The 23,149-nt window shown below is 35.2% G+C and overlaps 1 protein-coding gene across 1 annotated transcript; it reads right to left on the reverse strand.

Moving 5' to 3' along the window:
- Positions 9,760-21,110, reverse strand: LOC18769381 (4-alpha-glucanotransferase DPE2). The gene is made up of 23 exons (XM_020567923.1): positions 20,830-21,110; positions 19,939-20,334; positions 19,261-19,378; positions 19,067-19,122; positions 18,840-18,967; positions 18,605-18,731; positions 18,268-18,464; positions 17,626-17,704; positions 17,425-17,463; positions 16,126-16,245; positions 15,866-15,967; positions 15,624-15,707; positions 15,284-15,526; positions 15,026-15,151; positions 14,820-14,894; positions 14,580-14,651; positions 12,300-12,416; positions 11,968-12,065; positions 11,600-11,759; positions 11,388-11,486; positions 10,714-10,911; positions 10,433-10,526; positions 9,760-10,313 (listed from the first exon to the last, which is right to left on the reverse strand). Exons 2-23 carry the CDS (start codon positions 20,290-20,292, stop codon positions 10,081-10,083), a joined length of 2,919 nt encoding a protein of 972 aa, XP_020423512.1. The 5' UTR covers positions 20,293-20,334; positions 20,830-21,110; the 3' UTR covers positions 9,760-10,080.

A 23,149-nucleotide genomic window follows, 5' to 3' on the forward strand; every position in this document is an offset into this window, starting at 1 on the left:
CATATCCAAAACAAAAATAAGTAATGTATCATATGCTAATAACTAAAGTTTTTTTTCACTATTCACGAATTTTTCTTATTTTGGGGATTTATATATCTAAATGAGTAATTTTAGTTTTATATGCGCTAAGAATCCACTTAAAACAAATTTTTATGGTAAAATATCAAAATTTGATATTTATGGTAAAATATCAAAATTTGATATAAAAGTATATAAATACAATCAAAGAACGAGGCGAATGAAATTTTGATTTTTTGTACATCTCAAAATAAACCCGATAATAATCTGATCTGGTCCAATCTGATTCGAAACATAACATATATGAATTGATAAGTGCAATCTGATAGTCCGAATACAATCCAAATCCAATAATCCAGATATAAATATATTAGAATTTGGATTGAGGTATATCTGATCCCTTTACAGAGCCACAACACAGCATCCAAACCACCATTGCAAGTCCACAACCAGCAAGGAGGACTCCCTCATAACTAGGTGAACCAAAAGTACAAACGGATAATGGGGGTGAGTAAGCCACCCGCACAAAATGTGCTCCCATAATCCAAGTAAATTTTACATATTTCACTTTGAACACATCCTCATACCCAAATTCGCCAACTAAGAAGAGCAGCGAAGGAGACATTCGTAAACTCGAGGAGCGAAGGTCAGTGGTGTGATGGCAAGAGGCAGCAATAGGTGAAGGGTGGATGACACCATAACAGAGAGGGAAAAATGGGAGTGAAGAAATGAGAAGTGGAGGGTGAAACACAATGTTGGTAGGTGGGGGAGGGCGAGAAGGGAGAAAGTGTAGATTTAGGCATAAATTTAAGGAAAATAAACTGCGAATGAAAAGGAAGGGGAAAGGAAACCAAAAGTAGGAAGAAGCCCCAGATCTGAGACATAGCAGAGGGAGGGAACATCCATTCTTGGTGGGAGGAGCGACTGACTCTCAAAACAGTGGAGAGGGACAGGAGCTTATTTTTGTCTACGGGTCACAAAGTTTAAATATAAGAAGAACAACAATAAAGAGAGGGAGGAATGTTTCACACCAAGGACGAAATGGAAAACTATAAAAGGAATCACTAGTGTAGTGGTTTGGAGTATTTACTCCCTCAGGCAAGGTCCTGGGTTCGAGTTCTAGCATCTGTGTTGTGTGTGTGAGTTTAATATACTATCGCCCCTTTCAATAGGAAAGGTCCTCCAAAATAAAATAAAAAAACAAACGATACCTACACTTATTGAGACACTAAATTTTGTTGCATTTGTGAAGATTAGCAAAATACGGGTTGTGTGAGCAACTATATTGGTGTAATTACAGGGCAAAATGGCATTACCAGTGGTGTTATTATAGTGCAAAATATTGACATAATTATGGATTTAAGTTTTTGTGAATGTGAGAGTATGATAATGGTTAGGATTATGATTGGCGCTTTTTTGAAGAGATGTATTTATCTTTTTGTGAAACAATTGTGGAGATATGAACCTATTTTGTTATAATATGATTCTTTTTAGTCTCCTTGCTATTGTTTTTATGTCGTATACCTGACTGCTTGAGGGTATTGCTAAACCTCATTAACATGAATTAATTAAAGCTTTTTTAGCCTACGGGCAACATGTGCAAGGGCATAGCATTTATATGGCTTTTGTTAAAATTTTTTTCCTCAATTATCAAATTGAAATTTTATTTAAAACTTAGTGACCAAAAATATATTTAACTTATACACTTAATAGAAACTAAGAAAAATTAAGTATTAGACATAATTAACTTTAGGGAGCTTTAGTAATATACCCAAAATAGGGGCTGTAATTATAAAAAAAAACCTACATAGAATGCACTTTAGAAAAGGGAGCTTTAGTAATATACCCAAAATAGGGGCTGTAATTATAAAAAAACCTACATAGAATGCACTTTAGAAACACACCCAAAAACCATTTACTACATATAAAATTAGTATTGAAGTTCTTATAAATTATATTTCTGCCATTGATTAACTTAAAATAAGCCCAACACAAAATTCCTAAAAGAACCCAAAACAAGCTCAGCGAGCCCATATTAGATTTTTTTGAAAAAACCCAAACTTAATATAAAATAAAATAAAAAATCACGAAAACCAAGGGTCTGTCCCCACGACCCTTCATTCTCCATCAAACCTCCGCAAACCATATCATAGAAGTACATTGTTAATACCATGTCATAAAAGTGCATTGTTAATACCATGTCATAAAAGTGCATTGTTAATACCATGCTATAGAAGTATATTGTTAATACAATTTCATAGAAAAACATTCTTAATACAATTTCATACAAAAACATTGTAAATACCATTTCATACAAAAAATCCAGAAAACCCTAACAAGAGATTCGATATCCTTTGCTGCCACCTCCAATTGTACATAGTTTCACTAGATACAATCGCAAAGGCAAAAAGAAATACCTTTACAAGGAAAAAACAAGTACACTGTTAATACTATGTCACATAAGTACATTGTTAATGCTATGTCATAGAATTATTTTCCTAGTAAAAATCACATTTTGCATATCATAAACTTCAAGTGCACAGCCATATATAGAGCAAAATATAGAGCGTGCTTTGTTACTGAAAATTTGTTAATACTATGTCATAGAAGTACACTGTTAATACTATGTTATATAAATCAACTCAGTTTCAGGGTATGAACAGTATAACAGCTGTTCATACCACTTACTGGAAGTTAACAACTGCTCATACGACTTACAGATAACAAATTGTATACTACAAATCAACTTACTAGCTTGTTGAAATTTACAAAAGTCCTATATTAGACCTACAACCACCCAAAAAGCCAAAATTGGCTTGTTGCAAATGCCATATCAAAGTGTTGAGGAAGGTTGACTCTTTCTATTTTACCAGTTACAACTGCCGACTCATTTTGATTAGATTTTAGTATATTCCAGTATTTAAACAGAATTTTGAGACTCTTTGAAACAAATTTAACAAAAAACAAGCATAAACACAACAATGTCCTAGATCTTAATTCTGAGTGAATAAACTATAGTGGTAATAAGGTTAACAGAGAGATACCTCCATCTCAATAAGATTTCCTATCATTCTCTCAGCAGGTTCTACACCATCGTGCAAAAATTTTACCATGACTTCATCCAGATGCTTTCTCAATACTAGAAACCTTTGCAACTCAATTACCTCACAAGCGTGGCTTATCCGCAGGCAAAATTGTATCTTCCTGATTACATCTACATCTCATGATTCATGGAAACATACAATTAAAACTCCGTAGCATATGCATTATTACTCACCTTCATTAGTTCATCATAAACAAATCGAAGACATTGAAGGCTTGGGTCTAACAGACGAGCAATTTGTTTCCTAACTAAAAATTCAAATGGGACCTAAAACCAATTCAGAAACTTATCAGCCAATGCAGTGTAAAATCAAGCCATTAGTTTCTAATATTTAATACAAGGGAAAATGAAAGATTGCTGCATATGTCATCATTATACCTCAGGCACAAATAAAGCATTTCTTACACCAGAAGCATTTTGAATAGCCATTCGAATATCATCATCAGTTAGATCATTACAAGGGTCCACTTCCTACAATTCCTAATAGTTAGCAGCCAATCTGATGGCACACATCTTACAGTGTATCATTACTTCAAAATTTTCTTCAAGAAAGAAATTGCATGGTATTTTGACATCAGACAACTACGCAGAAGACAACAACTGAGGACGTTGTAATATGTTGCTTCAAATTAAAAGAAAGCAAAAATTTGTACAATTAGCAATGATCATTAAAGGAAATGCACTCTTAATATAACTATAGTACATTGTACCTCCAAGCACTTTACAAAAATTGGCTGGAGGATGTAGTGGATCCTGGCTCCTCTTGACAATTCTTTAGTTGACATCTCCTGACTTTTCCCATCCACCATGGCAGCAAAAGCTGTTAATTAGTGAAACAGAGACAGAGAAGGAGCAAAGCAACATCAATGAAACTAGCTAAAACTAAAATAACAAGAAACAATGCAGTATAAACATCTCTCTCTCTCTCTCTCTCTCTCTCTCTCTCTCTCTCTCTCTCTCTCTCTCTCTCACACACACAAATTTGAGAAAAAGGCACTAATACAAAAAATATCAATTAAGTGATTCTTTAAGGAATATCAGTTATATAGGTAAAAGAAAGATTGACATCCAACAGATATAACAGGAAATCAAAATCTCACCTTCACAATATTGCATTAAAATGTTCAGCAAAATCACGACTAAAGAACAAATCAATTAGTTTCCTTCCATATTGAAATGATCATAAACCACAACATAAAAGTTAACATGTTCAAATCTCTAACCTAAGCCATACAAACTAAGTTGTTGAATTTAAAATGTTCACAAGCCAAACACAAACAGAAAACACAACAATTCATACAATAAAACTAGAAAATACTGAAATGAGCAATCGACATAAGAATGAACGGTGAAAATACGTACATCAGAGGCGTCACTGATGAGCTCACAGAGAAAGATCTCCTTTTTTGCTGTAAAAGGTGTTGATGATCAAACTCAGAAGCTAGTTGCTCTCATGGATCAGGACATGAGTCCACCTTCTGAGTTCTAAAACGACATTGCCGAGTTCGGCGTATTCCGCTCTTCAAAGAAGAGCTTCTTCAATGACGGCCGCAGAGAGGAAGAGGAAGCGGCAGCCCCTTTGGCTATGGAAAAATCATCGTCGTCGACATCTGCAAAGAAGAGATCCATGTTGAAAATTAGGAACACGAGACAGATCTGGCCATTTTGGAATATATCGTCGGTGGAAATCAGCGATCCGTCGGGGTTGGTGCATGCGAAAGAGAAATCAAGTAGAAATTCAAGTAAATTAAGCAAAAATCAAAATGAAAATAACGAATTGAAGCAGATGGAATAAACCTGCAAAGGAAATGGAGGCATCGGCGGCGAGAACACGTGTGAGGCCACCTACGTAATGGAGATTGTCATCGGTCTTATGTTGATCCATGGCTTTGAGACTGTTTGGTTTACTTTGAAGGCATAGAGAGGGAAGAAGGGAGAGAACAGAGGAGAGATGGTGGTTTGAAGCATGAGAGGGGCTTGAGGCGTCAAACCTGAGGGGGGGCTTGAGGCTTCAAACCTGAGGTTGTCAAACCTGAGGGAGGCTTCAAACGAGATCCAAAACTAACTTAATGCTAAAAAGGGTAATAAAGATATTTCATCTTATTAATTAAATTAAAAAAAATACAATTGTTGATTTTTGGGTTTATTTTGGGTGTGTTTCTATGTTTTAAATTGTGTAGGGTATATTTATAGTTTTATGTCTAGGAATGGGTATTTCACTAATTTTGTATTAACTTTAGTAATTAGTATTTGAGACATTGGGCATTTTTGTTTGGGTTTTAATACCTAGAAAAGAATTGTTATTTTGAATTAAGCCAAAGAGGAGGCCCCAGATTCGTTGGGCCTGTCTAAATTATAAAGGTAAAATATAATTTTATCCTTTTGTTTTAAAATCAAATTTCAACACCTCTTTCTCTCTCCTCCTCCTTATTCACTCCAACGATGATGACGCCCACTTCTCTCCATTGACGATACGACGCCCTCTCTTTCTCCTCATCCTTCTTCGCTCAATCAACGACGACGACACCCACTTTCTCTCCTCTTCCTTATTTGCTCCATCAACAATGACACCCTCTCTCTCATCTTCCTTCTTTTTACGCGAAGCTCTGTTTTTCATCTAGTGAGATATGTGTTTTCTAGATCAGATTCTTATTTCAATTTTATAGATCTGTTAGGCCAACCTATATGGATCTAACAATAGATCCGTTATTTCAATTTTCCACATCAGATTCTTCTCAAGCGAAGTTTCTGTATCTATTGATTTATTAAGACTATATGGATCTAACAATTCATTAGGCCAGCCTTGTCATTGGTGTGGGATGAAATGATTTGGCTTTAATTCACATTTATAAATAAGTTTTGAACTCTGCTTGATTGCCTGAATGGAAGGTTTGGACATACATCCTTAATTCTTGATAATTTTTCATTTTCATTTGTGTAACGTTTTAATATTGGTCTCATAGAACCTTTGAGATTGAAGAGATTGCAAATTGTAACAATGTAGTTGGTAGGAATTAAGCTATTTTTTTAGGTGAAAAACTATTGTTCTATGTTCTGAATTTTCCTCTTAGAAAAGCATTAGTCTAATTACATAGAATATTCTTTAAAGATCCCAATTACATCACTGTATGAAAATTCCTCCTTGAGAGTGCCCTCTACACTTGTGTAACGAAAATATTGAACTAATACTAAATTATTAGTTACAACATTAGGCATTATTCTTTGCTCCATCAAGTTGCTTATTTGATTTGTCATGCAATGTTGTTTGATTCCTTTGGTTGCTGACTTTGCTTTGTGTATGACATGTTAGGTTGGCTCTTATCATTCATCTTCGTTATTGGTGGCTTCTAGACCTCCAACCCTTGGTGTTCTTAGTCGAGGGATTGGTCTAGAAGGTCTTTTTAGTGTCTTGGATGGTCTATGGGGTACTGAAACAGGCTCCACAAGTTTAACTGAAAATGTGCACACACTAGCTACCACTAAGATGGGAAGCCGTAGAGCTATTGAATTGGGCGCATGTGTTTTGATTGTCTTATCCCTTGTCCGTAAGTGTTTGTTAAGCTTGTGTTTTCAATTGCAACAATGAGTTAGTAACAACATAAATATGGTATTTTCTATCATTTTTAGTGCATGCTTTGATCATTTTGCTATAGCATGCTACTACTAGTATTGATACAAGTATCTGTACGATTACTATTTCGACATTAGTTTCTTTTATAGTTGGGCATACTAGCATTTTAGTTTGATTATCTAAAATGGCAAGTTTATCCATTTGGTTCTGGTTATTTGAAGATTGCAATTGCTCAGATTATTTCTTTGTGGCTTGGGTAATATATCCTCCGCAATCTTCTTTATTCAATTTTTAGGATTACCATTTGCTTATTCTCTAGTTATTTGGCCTTCACTGGTTCTTGTGAAATTTAATTGTTTACATATGTTGTTTCTCTACTGCTGAAAAATATGCATAAGGTTTGCTTATTCATTTTAAGAAAAGTTGGAGGCATATAATGGTTGGGGATTGTGATTTCCATGCAATACTACTCTCCGAGCATTTCTTGATGAACTATTTCTCTTGTTTTTTTGTTTTATTTTTCTTCCTGAAGTATACAAGAATGCACATGGGGTGGGAAAAGAATGAGGACCCTCAGTGGTTAGTTTTGCTCTTTCCTTGGCCTTCAACCTCACCAACTGCAGTGCAATTTTTTTTATAAGAAACTGCAGTGCAGTTTCTTATTCCATATTTTGATTTTAGAATAATTTTTCCAAGTCTATGGGAATGCTACAATTGCTCATCGACTTAAATATGTTTTAAACTTAGTTTGAGTATTTTGATCATGGCTTTGCCTTTTGGTTTCTTTTCACATTTGAGCATTTTTTTTTCATAAACTGCACTACAGTTTCTATTGTAGTTTTTTTATCAGAAACTGCAGTGCAGTTTTCTGTTCCATATTTTGATTTTGCAAGTCTATGGGAATGTTACAAGTGCTCATTGACTTAAATGTGTTTTGAACTTAGTTTTATTGATCATAGCTTTAACTTTTGGTTTCTTTGCAAATTTGAGCAGATGTTTTGTCATAAAATGCACTGCAATTTTTTATAAGAAACTGCATTGCAGTTTCCTTTTCCATATTTCGATTTTAAATAATTTTTCCAAGTCTATGTGAATGCTACAATTACTTATCTACTTGTATGTGTTTTGAACTTAGTTTTAGTACCTTGATCATGGCTTTGCCTTTTGGTTTCTTTTTACATTTGAGCTTTTTTATTTTATTTATATAAACTGAACTGCAGTTTCCGTTAGTTGCAGTTTTTTATAAGAAACTGCATTGCAGTTTCCTGTTCCATATTTCGATTTTAGAATAATTTTTCCAAGTCTATGGGAATGTTACAACTGCTCATCGACTTAAATATGTTTTAAACTTAGTTTTAGTACTTTGATCATGACTTTGCCTTTTGTTTTCTTTGCAAAATTAGTAGATGTTTTGTCATAAACTGCACTGCAGTTTCCATTTGTTGCAGTTTCTTGTTTCATAATTCAATTTGAGAATAATTTTTGCAAGTCTATGAGAATATTACAACTGCTCATTTATTTATACATGTTTTGAACTTAGTTTTAGTACTTTGATCATGGATTTGCTTTTTTGATTTCTTTTCACATTTGAGCAGATTTTTTTTCATAAACTGCACTTGCAGTTTCTGTTTGTTGCAGTTTTTTTATCAGAAACTGCAGTGCAGTTTCCTATTCCAATTCTGTTTGTTGCATCCTGTTCTAAGATTATATAACAATCAACAATTTTTGTTTTTGTAGTTGTTTTCATGTTTTTTTTTTAACATAATTGATATCTACATTGTATTTTTGTTGCAGTTTCTGTTTTTATTTGCAGTTTTTGTGTGAATAAGTGTTGAAATGATTTTTTTTTAATTAAAAAAAAAACTGTTGATTGTTATATAAATATTGTATAACTAAATAAATATTGCAAAATCAAGTTTGGTGTAGTGGTTTGTGAGTCATCCTTCCTCCTTTAAGGGTCAAGGTTCGAGTCCCTTCAATGACACAAAATCATTTTTTTTAAGGTGAATGAAGGACAACGGATTCGGTCCCCTACAGGCGGTGGTGCCCAGCGACGGTGGCCGGTGGTGGTGGCCGGCGATGGTGGCTAGATATGCACATGTGGTATGCTTGCCTTAGAAGGAGTGGCATTGTGTGTAATTTTGATATTTTTTAATGATATTTTTTGTAAAATTAGGTACTATATTTGGTATTTGGTCTTATGCTAATTAGATGAAATTGTATTCCTATCTTTCAAATTAGTAAACTATATTATGTTTTAAAACTAAAGCTCCCTAGAAACTAATGGTATTCCATAAATTGTAAACTTTAGGTAATAAAGTAACCAGTTTGGGTAAATTTGTTTCTTAATGACCAAATCAAAATTTCACATAAAACCTATCGACCAAAACCAACTTTCTGTCTCTACATTTGAGATCGAATGGATCTCTATGGTCCTAACTATTCTTCGTACATATTTCAAGTGCACTCGGTCACTCCCTGAATTCAAAAGATAGTAACGATTTCATGACTAAATATAAAAGGCAGTGTTAAAGCAATCACTTTTTACTCTGGAGAAGGAAAAAAAAGAGCAGTCACCTTCTAAAAGTTTGGCTAAGTTTTGCTATTTTAACTAAAACTTGGCTAAAAAAATGCTCTTGCATGCTTCATTAATTATTCAAACAAATTAGTTATCATTGTTATGTTTCCTATTTAGATCGGTGCACTAGATACTAAGTTATATAAGATTTTGATAAGAGTTTAAATTAAGTTATACATTGAGGCCCAAAATCTTGTGGAATAGGGAAAGTTTTTGAAGCCTATTAAGGGATCCTATTTATTTCCTTTTTTGCATGAGCCATTTTGGTGGGCTTGGAAGATTAGTCAAGTCAGTCCTCGATGATGAGTAGAGACGACTTGACCTAGCCCTATATAAGCTTAAGACGCTACTCTCACCAGACATGTTCTCTAACCCTAATCTCATCATAAAGAGATAGCTGAAACAGATTTTAAGAGAACAGAAGTCTTGAGCTGTTCCTGTTCTTGATGGGATTATTGCTGCTACGGTTGAATCAGTTCAGAGGTCGTGTACTCAAGAAAGATGACACCAGATATGTCTTTATGTACTTCAGATTGTGTGAAAGATCATGAACGCGCATATTAAAGAAATCTAACAATCACAATTTACTTTATAATTGTGAAGGTTTGGATAGTCGTGGAAAGAGAATCAGACTTCAACGTGCAGCCAATATGCAGATTTGCTGCTCAATGTTGTCAAGGCTTATTTGTTGCTCACCCTACTGCCTGCCTTGGTTCGAACATATGAGGTAGGTTCCCATAGTTGCCTCATTTTGCCACAATGCACGGACTTATTTTTAACTAAGCTCATTCACTTTACATGGATATGCCATCAGCGAACTGCCAGAGTCTCATGTGCAACGGAGTTTAGCGGAGTTGCCAAGTGAACCTTATCCTTGCTGCTGGCAATTTGTTGCTTCTCTGTGGTTGCCACTGCTGATTTGTGGCTTGCCTGTCTTTCAGCTTGGCCTCCTGGATGTGATCTTCCACTCCCACTTACAAGATCTTTGATGGTCGATACGAGTTCCTTATCCTTTATCAAAGCCTCCACCGTGACATGCACGCCTGAGTATGCAATGCCAAATTGAAATTTGAAACCAGACAACAGCTCGAAAACAAAAAGAGAAAAGCAAAGCAAATCCAACTTAGTTAACTGAAGCTTAAAATTCATGATATTCACTTACGGTATCTCCAATAGTGCTTTGGATTTGTGGGGTCATTGATCGTCTCCTCTGTTGCAGGTCGTGTTGTGTATTCTTCTTTCAACACTAACAAATCCTAATTATCACATAAGAGTGCCGAATCAATTACGAATTAATAAACCATTATATACTGTAGTATTATATAGATAACATGTTACTGAGAAGAACTGAGAAGTTCAAAATGTCATGTGTTTCCATTTCCAAGGTGTATCAAACTCCAGTTGAGAACATAGAAAAGCACATTCATATGCCCATCACAGTACCTGAAGAGGGAAAATTGCCCACATTGATGGAGATTCAACATGTTCCCTTATGATGAAATGTGCAATATCTGGAACACAGCGAGCAGGCGGCGACATGTCAGACCCCACCACATTCTTAAAATATCTCTGCCTTCTTTCTTCATCTTCTTCCCACCAAGCACGCAAGGTTGAGCAGTCATGGCATGACGGAGCACACACCTGAAATATATTCATGCACTAGTAATTTAACCACATTTCAGAGAAATTGAGATCTTCAATATTAAGGTAAAAAGGATCGAACCATATGACCAGAATACAATAACCAAAATCTAAATAAATTTATGTTTTATCCAGAAAGATCAGAAGTATCAAGCTTTTTTATGGGTAACAAGTTTTATAAAAACTACAAGAGGGTGAATGAGGCCACTTTTTCCTGTTTTTTTCCAGCTTTAAGGGCATGCGTACCTTCACCTTACAAAAAAAGGTCCAATTACTTCACAAGGTTAAGTTAAATTGTTCCAGAGTCTCTCTTTATAGAGGGATGGCTTTTCTAAATGGCATTATTCTAGGATAAGATTGTGACCTGAAATGCTATATAAAATGACACAACTAATTCATTTTCTGGGAACAGCCAATTAATGGCACATGATCTTACTATAATTTATGAAGGCAAGGAGTATGCCACATTATCTTACCGTCATATAGCTGTATTGAGAAGGAATACCAAACTCCAGATCAGGTTCACTGGGCATACGCTGAATGCGTAAACCTATTAATCCTAGTTCTTGCATCACCTACATGCAAAAACCAATCACAAATTCAAAAACACAAAGAGGACCAACAACCATTGAAATCAGGAGGGGGTTTATAGTGTTTGTTTGGGTTGGGAAAGGTTGAGCAAACGTACAGGATGAACACAAGAAGGAATAAGCCCCAGATCTTCACCACACGCTAGCATATCTGATGAGTTCAGCAGAGCAGGCAGTGTTTTCAATGCATTTTGCTGCCAAAGATTTTCTTGCCGGTGGAAGTAGTAATCATAGTATAATCTTTTCAAAACATTTTTGCTGTATACAGAGCAACTGGTAAGAGATTCTATGTTGCAAAGTAAATCAGCAGTAACCAGAGAGAGGCGGGCGGGGGAACTCTTTTGTTACCAGGAACAACAGAATATCAAATTATTTAAACATGAATACGATGTGGCAAAAATATTCAGCTCTCGAAACCAATTATTCTTCTCCATCAAGATAATAAGACAAAAACAAGGTAAAATACCTGTGGTCATCCAAATCCTTAAAACTTGGTGTGTCTTCAAGATTGAAACGAGGATAGAAGTTCCTTGGATTTTCTGGATCTCTTATGAGAACTATATTCTGCAATAACAATTACATAAACAAAAACCTACAAACATTCAGACCAGAAAAAAATAATAAAAACCTACAAACAGGACTACTTGTGACAATCCTTTTAAAACCTTAGGACATGCATCAAAAGCTTCCAGCATAGATTTAAATAAAAACTGTTACATACTTTCCAAAAATTAAAATAAAAACAATTACAATTTCTTTAAAATATAAATTGTGAAACCCCTTGACATAACATGCTACCTGTACAAGATCAAAGAGCTCACGCCGTATCTTGTCTTCATCCTGCAACAGAGACCTTTCCGGAAATGACTTCAGCTTGGAAGCAATTTTTTTCTCAGTGTTGCAGTCCTCCTTAAACTGATAATCAAGAATGGGAAGCAATTCCATACATTATACTTGGCCTACCACGACAGAAAAATACTAGAAATAACGGTACCACAAATACTCAAGCACAAGTGATTGATTTCACACAACTTCAATTTTCGAATTCCTTTCACTAACGGAGTGGGAAATTCTATATGATCTTCGCAAACAGTCAAACAACACTTCATACTTCTTTTCCTAAATTGTCAAATTGATTCTAAAACAGGTTAAAAAATGAAAGAGAGCAAGAGTTTGGAGCATTAATTGTTAGATAGATTCCATGTGAAAGTAAAAAAATGTAAACCAATGGAATGGACAAGGGGAATCTAACGACAGGAAAGATAACAATGAATACCACGAAGGGAAAGATTTTTATTTTTATTTTTAGACAAAAATGAGGCAAGTTGAAGACCACTGAGAGTTCAGAAATTTGGCAGCACTGAGCTGTTGCCCAAAGAGAACATACAACCATACCAAGCCAGAACTAGTTCCAATGGAAAATAGTATCAGGAGAACACGAAGGTGCTTGAACATCTATTCTGTTTTACGTATTTGAAATGTTTAGAACGCATTTTTTGACTTTGGTAATGTCCTGTATTAACCTTTATAACTGTTTGACCAATAGAGGTATTTTAGTCAGTCCTGTAAGATTATCTCAAATTCAGTCTGGCAATTAATGCAAAGTCAATTATTAACTTGGTATCACAGCTTCCACACCCTGAACGAAAATAAAAAATCCTAGCTGCCCCCCTTTCGGTCCCTGCTTCACTTAGGTGCTGCTAGGTTTCGGAAGCTTTCATTTGGCGGAGTTACCCACCCCTTAGTGGTACTTTTGTGTCCGCTAGGTACTGTCTGGCTATGCTTGAAAGGGAATTGGGGATCTCTCAGTTTCCGGAGTCTTCCTAGAAATTTTGTTTTTTTGTTTTTTTGTTTTTTTTTTTGGGTACTTGAATAGCTTTCTTCTTTCAGATTTATTCTGGGCTTTCTGAAGTATGTTTTGATCTTCTTTGGTTGGTGTTGTTTTCAGGGTTTGGCAATCCTTACTTCTATTTATAGCTATCATTGATTTCTAAGCTTTCATTTTCTAGAAATTTAGTTTATTCCAAGGCAGAGATGTTTACTCAGCACACACCTGCTAAATGCATTTCTAGTGTGTTGATCGATTAGAATTTTGCTTAGCCACAATCTGTTCGTCTCTAGTTTGCAAAGCAAGAAAATCTGCAGATTACTTGGTTGGTACTGTGAAGAAACCCCAATGAGAAGGATTCATTTATTAGATCTTGGTATAGGGGTTAGGGCTTAGGGTTAGAAGTTTAGGGCTTTATCTTTAAATCCTGGAGAATAAACCCTAAGCTCCAATTCTAAATGGAAACCACAAATGAAGCGAAAAAAACAAAGTAATTGAGCGACATTAGTTTAATTCTTATGAGTTATAACTGGGTTATATCTATCAAGGTCTAGTATGATTGTCTAGGGATTATGGTTTGGGGAGCAATTATCCGTAAATCCTAATTTCCATACCCTAAACCCTACAAGGAATTCAAATTTTGAGTTGAATAAGAATGTTATACTCGCTGGGTTACATTTTATTACATTGGTGTAATCAATCGGCCACAGAAAAAAAAAATTAAAAACATAAGAAATAAAAAATAATAAAACGACATTGGGCCGATCAACTGACCATGGTAAAATTTGGGGCCTACCTAAACATGAGGCCAAATTTATGGCTGAAAGAAGTTACTTCTTGGGGCCAGTTGCAATAAAGACCTGTTATCTACTGTTTTAACTCTGAAATACCTAACAAACCCAAATTTCTATGCTTTCAACATGAAGCATCAAAATATAGCTGTAGAAAAGTATTGGACCAACAAATTTTATCATCATATCAAAGCAAGAGATCATGAGTTCAGATCCATATTCACAATATAAATGGACTTTCACATGCTAAGTTCTAATGGTAGAGAGAGACGCATGTGTAAGGGTTGTTAGCCTACATCCTAACAGCTTAAACTTCGGAAAAAGTGGAAAACCAACAAACTTTATCAATAACAATATCGATGAATTCATCCATATGCTAGATATCCCACTAGAGATCAATATGGGTTGCTCTTAATGAAATAACAGATTAAAACTTCAACATGAAACATTAATCTTCACCTCATAGCGGTTCTTCTGATATTCATTCAGAAAATTTGAGGCAATAAATGTCCATGAAGCTCCAAACTTATCCTGAAACAAGAAAGTAAAATTTAGGGAAATAAAAAAAAAATTGACATGGATAAGAGAATAAAAGACAACAGAGTTTGGGGAACAAAATCATAAAGGTTGTCATAGTTCAGCTGCAACAGGTATATGTTAGGAAAACTAAATTAAGGATGACTAGGAATATTCAGTAACCTGTAAAAATTCCTGTAGAATATATGGGCGACTCAAACGATCAAAATCCCAAATGCCCTCTTTTTCAAGTTCTTCCTACAACAGAACAAAATACTTGTGTAAATTGACTATGAGAATGAAGAAAAATTATTGATGATAACAAGTCACAGTGTTCTAGACATTATATTATCTTGCCAAGTGGTATTTTGACTAAGTTACAAGTCTACCTGGCTCAGAGGTATGGAAGGTCGAAATTTTCCAACAAGACCAGTCATAGCATGTTCTGGGAGCTCCCAGATACGAAAGAACCCCAATATATGATCAATCCTGTAAGCGGTAAAGTATTTTGCCATCTGTCATATAAACACAGAAAACTCATGTTTATGTTACATAAAATCTCACAAAGGAGGACGCAATCATGCAACACAAACTAAGCTACAAATTACAATCAAGATGGAGCTACAGGAAGATCTATCCAGAAAAACCTGTGTCAAACGAGCACGCCACCATGCGTAGTTGTCTTTCGACATCTCCTCCCAATTGTAGGTCGGAAAACCCCAATTCTGCCCATTTTTATCAAAATAATCTGGAGGAGCTCCAGTAGATGTGTTCATGCGAAACAGATTTGGATAGACCCAGGTATCCACACTGTTTCTGTCAACGCCAATAGGTAGGTCTCCTTTCAATATTACTCCTTTCTTTCTTGCATAATCTGCAGCTTCTGACAGCTGTAGTTCATGGAAGCACCAAAGAGTTCAACAATGGATGCCTTCGTTTAACACAACATACAGATGAGGCTTACAGTATAGACTGGAAACTACTTACTTGTATGTGCAAATGAAATTGGATATAATAATGGAAGCAGATTATGCTATAGTGCAAGCTGTCTTTTGAGACTAGCTTCTCTAGCTGTCAGAAAGAGAAACTTTGTTGGAGTTTTGATATATAATATAATTAGAACTCATATTTTTAACTGATGAGCAATATATATGAAAGGAAGTACCGTACAGTTCAATCAAAAACGCCCAATCTCCCAATTCAACAGAAAGAACTGAAAGGGTGATCACCTTTTCTTTTGAAAAATGAGAAAACCGACCCCATTGGCTGTGATCTGATGTTTCAAAGAAGTCCCGCAGAAAACAGAAGGCCGCATAGGGTTTTAACCAATCCTATATCCAATCATTAATAGAATCAGAGTAGCTTAAAATCTCTATATAAAAAATGCAAATGAATGACTAATAAGACAGTTAAACTGGAGGAAAAGAAAAGTTAGGGATTCTTGCAATATTATTATATTAATGTGAGAAGAAGCGGTAAGTTCTGTAACCTGATTCTCAGAAAAAAATTTCTGGAAGGAACTGGAGTTAAGAATCAAATCCTTCTCTTGGGCAAAGATTTTCTTTGCGATTGAAAGTTTAGTAGACAAGGTAGCCTCATAATCAACATCCTGCACAGATCCAAACAAAAATATATTAATTTCAAGACCTACTTGTATAGTTAGCGATGTAGACACTACCATCACCATCATAACTATGACCACGAGAGTTGTTAACTATATTCTCAAGTCATTAACAACAAAAAGAACTACCAAAATTTGGGTGAAACAAATATTCTTCAATAGTCATGAGCACTTTCTGGAAATAAGCCAATTATATCTAAATATTCAAGATCTATTACACAAGACCATCATCTTTTCATATCAGATCAAAGGATAACATTGAACACAAAAAAGAAAACAATAAAAAGAAAGATAAAGAGAATGAATAGATAACAAATAATTTGCATTTCATCATTATTTTTTATGACTCTCGTATCCAAAGTGCATCTTATACAATTGTGGATGAAAAATAATATATCCATCCAGGAAGGATCTTTGAATGTTGAAGTTATGACCACGTGCAACTATGTAGGTCTTGTGTAGGACGCTCAATTGGCTGGATTATTACTTTGGACTGGACTACATTGCTAGAGTATTATTTTCCTGTCTGGTGCAGTATAGGCTTGGACTATTATCCAATTTAATGTAATACAACTGTCATGGGAAAAGTTGACCAGTGTTCTGTTAGAAACCAACCACAAAAGCTTAAGGTGCAGGGGAATGAGCCAGCAATGTATATCAAGCCAACACTCTCCTTCACATGCTAACAGATCGTCACATCTGGCACATGGTGAGGCAGAAAAATGCAGACATACAAGAACACTAAAGAACATCGCACCATACACCATTAAATTAGCATATAAGAGGAGCATGGGAGTTTCGAGTTCTGATCACAGAACCTCCTGCAACTAAAGCTCTGATAACACATTAAATCAATGGGTAGAACTCACCCTCTCGCAAGGTATCATTGAAATAAACTGAATATTATTAGGCATTTATCCTAAATTACGCTCTAATTTATAGAGCTGATTACTAGAAGGATATTATATCAATCGGACCTTTGGTGTGAAATTGAAACGCAACACAAAGCAGATGAAAGAGTGTATATGCTTCAAACAATTGTAAATAAGCAGAAGTCTGTACAGATTGCCTAATAAAATACAACTCATTCAAATGTAGAATTGTAGAACTCCTTAATATCTTTTGTCCGGGATATTTAAGAACTACATATATTCTTTAAGGAACTACCTTGCCATCCAATTGTTCTTTTGCCTTCTGAATCTCGAGCTGTAAAAAATAAATAAATAAATCAAGATTGAGAATCCAGAGATGACAAATATTAAGATAAATGATATTTTTTTAGGGAAGCCGATTTAGCATCATTCAGAAAAGATAAAAGTTACATTAGGTTTTGTTAGTAAACAAGAGGAAAAGATTTATAAAGATCACCTTGATATCCTCGGGTATATTTTCTGAAAGTGCCTGTACTCTCAGGTATAAAGGATGCAATGCAAATACAGAAAGCGAGCTGCATGATGAAGCAATGGAGGCCAAAGTTTAACTGAGATCACACTTTCAAATATATAAGAACCATAAAAAAAGGTTGCATTCTGGTGCGGATTTTAGTGTTTAAACATTAGTGGAAGACAACAAGACAGTTTTATACTCTTTTCGAAAAGGAAAGGAAAAAAAGGCAGTTTTATACTCCCATGTAATTATTCATCCTCCCTTCAAGATGTAGTTTTGGTTTCCCATTAAGGAAGCCAGACAAGATGGAATTAGCAGATGGAAATAGCTTTTCCATGCGAAACATATTCAATACAACAAGACGGCTTTTCCCTTTTATGGTGTTGAGTTAAATTTTACTTGATCATCGCCAAAATATGAGCTTAAGAATGTACATATCATCCAGCCAAAAGTAGCAAACAGCCGAAAATCTGTCCTCTATTTTTTTTTGGTCAAAAATCAGTCCTCTATATAGATTTTAGCCAGTTTTACACATCAAATTTACATTGACCTTCGAGGAATAGCCAAGAGCATCAAGGAAGACACAATAGATTTATAGTAATATGACAATTAGGTGTCAAATACCTGTAGGGATATGAATCCCACCACATTCCATGCACAGATGTATCATTAATGGGTAAAAGCTGAACCAAATGAAAGCCAGACTCTGCAGCCCAGTCAACAAATAATTTCAGGTCAAGAAACTCTCCAACTCCAAGATCAGCTTCTGATCTAACAGAAAACATTGGGATAGCAACACCAGCACCCCTCCAAGGCATTTCCTAACAAAACCAATAAAAAGATTACGATCATAACAGAGAAAACCTTGCAACACAACAATGTTTTATATATTTACCATTATGCAACAGAATGTTTACTTAAACATATTTTATGGTAAATTAATAAAAGTTCACTAGCTTACTCGCAACATGCCATCTGAAAGGAAAATGTATCTTGGTTGAGTATTTGAGGAGTCAAGCGCGATGTCACGGTTTGGACCAGTTTCCGGAGAAAAGATTCCTCCTTTGCCATATTTACAGTACTTATATGTAGAACATTCGTTAAGGAATGGAGAGAGATAGGGTCTAACAATAGCCAGAAGACATTAATAACTAGGACACCTAAATTGTTCGAGATTAAAGCTTCAACAAGGATATTTTATCGGGAAGTCGCCCTTCGGCAACACACAGTCAGCATGCCAAATTGATTCACCAGAATAGCTTAGTTTAAGCCCATTCTGAACATTCCATTGTCCCAACTTTAAGGTATTACCAATAATGTAAATCTGCAAAAACCAAACTTTGTAAATGCTATCAAGTATAATATTAATAAGCATAATTGCAGTTAAATCTGAATAATTCACTAGAGAAAAAGGGACAGTTACCGATGTTTCTTCCTCTATATTTGGACAGCTAATTTTGAAATGGACAAGAACAGAATCTGTTCACAATGGGAAGGCACATAGCACAAGACTTAGCTTAAAAGAGAGAGAGAGAGAGAGAGAGAGAGAGAGAGAGAGATTTGCAAATGTAATACTACATTAGCAGTAACCAAAAGGTTCAATTTGAGTACAATTACCTTTCTGGTCCAATGTACTCCGAATGACTCCTAGAGGTGTCTCAATGTCCAAACTCAGTTTACGACGAAAAATGACGTCTTTAAAGGCACTTTTAAGAGGAAGTGCATCGGAACCAACCTGGATACCATGAGAATAGAACTTTTAGATAAAGTTTTTTATAAAATTAAGTATAATTCAGTCTGAGTACGTTCTAGCAACCATAGGAAATCAACTAACTGAAAAAGAGAATAGTATTAAAAACATACTGATCAGGCCTAATATGAAATCTTTTAGGTTTTTAATTAGAGCCTGAAAGGCTAGAAAAATAAAATTCTGAAACAAAAGAAGAAAAAGAAAAAGAAAAAAACAAGAAACCAAAGGCACAAATATTTCGAATCCATAACTTCTGGTGGAACATTATAAGATTCCAAATTTTTATCTTTTTCTTTCTTCAGTCACAGTGATAAAGGCTGCTGTCACAAAAAAGAGAATTATACTATAACATTCTCGAAATCCCAACAACTATAAGCTTGGAACTGCAGTCTACAACATTCCCGTCATAAAGATGGGAATCAGGCATGAGCAGAATCCAATAACATTTATGCCAGTAATAGCAATTAGTGTGTCAATGATAAGAAAAAGAACCCTTAAAATGATAATAACCCAAAAAGGAGAGAAAGAGAGAACAAAAGGAGCACCTGCCAAAGGTCATGGAGCTCCACCACCTCTCCATCTTGGATCCCCTCAGGCAATAACACTTTACGCTTCTCTCCCATTTCCCATCTCAAAACATTTCTATTATCATCCACCACATAGTAGCTGTACTCACATTTGAATCCTTTCGGAACAGAGACCGTCCCAAGCCATATGAGCTCATCCCCATGATGAACAGGGCTCAATAACAGACCCTTCTTAAGATTCCATAAACCAAGCACCGGTTCAGAGCCGCATACGAGCAGGCTCTGGCCCCAGTGAGTATAATATGGTATTCTGAAACTCACATGCACTGGCTTCGTAGATTTGGTTCCAGATAACAATCCCAATTCCACCATTTTCTTGAAACTTTTATCAAACCCTGATGAAATATCTCAATTCTGGTCATACGCAATTGTAATTTGTTAGAGACGCACATAGAGAAAACATTCCCAAAGAATATAAATAAACCAAAAAAAAAAAAAAAAGCAAACTTCTAATTCTGAGGATTGAGATTCTCTTTGGTTGCTGGGAACGTAACTAGAAAAAGAAAAGCAAACAACATTAAGAGCTCAAAACATTGACTTTCTAATCTTTTCCTCCATTTCTTCAGCAGCCAAAGAGTGGGAGAAAGAGACTTGAGGTGAGTGACAAAGACGCATGAACCAAATGCCAATAATAAATAAACCTTAAAAAAGCAGTGAAATTTACGAAACCCAGAAAGCAAATTGCCTAGGACTCGGCGGATTGATTCATAATTCCACATTTTCCCGAGAAAATTAAGAGAACCCAGATGAAAAAATCGACATTCAATTCAACCTTAATGAAAAAAATAAAATAAAAATTTTAAAACAAAATTAATTTGAGGCCTGAAAGTAGCTGGTAGCGATGTCCACCTTCACAGAAACCGAAAGCTGTTTGTTTCCTTCCACGTTTGCTCAAAGCAATCGAGGGAGCAGATGATGGAGAAAAATGGCACTTGCAAAGCAAAAACAATCTAAAAATCTAGAAGTCTTGTTTGTTTGATTCGAAGAACCAAAAGAGCAGAAGAAACAAACGAATGCCTCTCACTGTCTAGTTAAGCAGATTTTTTTCCTTCTATCAATGAACATGAACGTGAGGAAAGAAACACAGATTTTTTTATATTATTTATTAATTATGCTTTCGTTTTCTGTGTGTTGTGAAATTGGTCATGAATGATATTATGAGATCCAGTCTTTTTGACAAAGGAGGTTGCTATCACCAGAGAGTGACACGTGGCAGTTGGATTTCACGAGAAGGAAAATTTTAGATTATCACGTTCGCCAGATGGAAAGTGTCTTCAAGTTTTGTGTGATCTGCATTTTCTTTATTAACTTGCAAACAAAAAATATAAGAATATACGCACTGCAATTTCTATTTTTTTTCTTTTCTCTTTTCTTGTTAAAAAAAACTAACACTTCTCAACCAAAAGATCAGCAATAAAATTAGCCTTAACATGCATGTTACAACTGATTTTCATTTTCCTTAGTGTTTTCTATGCGATTAGAAAGTTATAATCATACTATTTGACGATAAATAAATAATAAATTCTTAGACTAATTTTACAACTAATTTTAGTATCTGTTTGGGCCGAAAATGTAAAAAAAACATGTTAAGGGAAAGCCTGGATCGTGCCTAGCCCAAAAGTTCTGACTCTTCAAAGTAGAAGCCGTTATCCACAATTTAAGTCGTTGTTATCTACAAATAATCTATTAGTGTAGTGGTTTGAAGCAATTGATCATTTAAAAAAAGTCCTGGATTCGAGTATTAGCATCCGTGCAGTGTATGTGAATATAGGCGCCCTTCTCAATAGAAAATGTATTTTTTTTTAAACAACAACAACAACAAAAACAAAAGTGGTTGTTATCCAGATAAAGGCACCTTTACCCAAATTAAGCTTGTGTTAACTTCGACAACTGGGAGGGAGTTAGGTGGCAAAAGAAAGACTTAGCAACTACATTAAATACAATTTGAGCCATGAACCTTCACTGAACCAAATCGTTAAAGAAAACCCATGCTTGAGCAATTCTCACCATCAACACAAGGATCAAGGCACTTAAGTTTACCAACTCAAGCTCGCAAGGAAGGTACTAACAGCATACTCAACCATCCCTTCACCAAGCATTTAGATTCAAGAACCAAGGAACTTATATATACTAGCTGAGCACAACTCTCACGACACATAACTTTTCTCCTATAAAAAGATTTCAGACTCGATCAACACTTGATCTCATTAAACTCAATTACTTTTCTTTGTATTAAGATTCCCAATTGAAAACTCATGAGTTGTCTTTTAAGTTTATTGCTCTATCAATATTTGGTACGATTCCTAGTTGCTAGGCTAGTTTTTGTTATCAGTTTAAATGTCTTTTCTTTCAAACTCTTGTTGTATTGAATTGAAGATCTTCAATTCCAAACATTGTTTATCAATTAAGTTTAAGTTTATAAAGTGTTCCTTTATCATTTTATAACTATTGCAACCAATATCGGACCAGAAAATACAACCATTTCTTACCAAGCAAGGTGGCCTGATCTTGAGATTTCTTGCTCGATCTTGAGATTTTCAGCTCAGTCTTGGGTAAATTTGCAAATAATCTTTTTGCACCAGCTCATAAAGTAGAATATTGAAGTTTTTAATCATAAAAGGCATTGAAAAAAACTAATCCTAGCCAATTCCCCACTTGGAGCACAGTGGCTAATTAAAGGTTAAGATTTTGAGCGCAAATCATTAAAAACCAGACAACATACCAACTAATCATCATTCTATTGGGCTTAGCCCAGCACCAATATTAGCATGCCTATTCAGCAAAACATTTGGGTAATTTTGAGGCATATTACTTGGGCCTTAAGCAAAACTCCTATTTCAATTTGATCCAACAGAGGAGAGGGCAATACACAGCTCACATGGGGTCATTTGGTATGCAAGACTGTCTTGGCATGGACTATACTTAAGAACTATCTTAGATTAGCTTGGCTAGAGGGGAAAAGAAAAGGGGGAAAATTGAAATATTGCTCTTTGAAAGATTAATTTTTCGATGTTGAAGAGAGGAGGTTGAAGAAAGAAAGAGTGAAACAGGATATAGGGTTTGGGTGTGTGATGGTGGGGCGGTGGGGTTTGTCTAAATGAGGGAGAATTGGGGAGGGTTGACAGGGATGAGGAAGAAAGAAAAAAATAAAAAATAAAAAATAGCCCCA

Source organism: Prunus persica, chromosome G7, assembly GCF_000346465.2.
Source record: "Prunus persica cultivar Lovell chromosome G7, Prunus_persica_NCBIv2, whole genome shotgun sequence".
In the NCBI taxonomy this organism is placed as follows: domain Eukaryota; kingdom Viridiplantae; phylum Streptophyta; class Magnoliopsida; order Rosales; family Rosaceae; genus Prunus; species Prunus persica.

What these genes read in the sequence shown, in the direction of transcription:
- LOC18769381 (XM_020567923.1), bottom strand. Translation starts at nt 20,292, where the DNA reads ATGGTGGAATTGGGATTGTTATCTGGAACCAAATCTACGAAGCCAGTG. An exon ending in AAGGGCGACTTCCCGATAAA is followed by an intron (nt 18,732 to 18,839) that starts ATATCCTTGTTG and finishes CGAATGTTCTAC; the next exon opens with ATATAAGTACTGTAAATATG. An exon ending in TTCTACAGGAATTTTTACAG is followed by an intron (nt 14,652 to 14,819) that starts GTTACTGAATAT and finishes TTCTTGTTTCAG; the next exon opens with GATAAGTTTGGAGCTTCATG.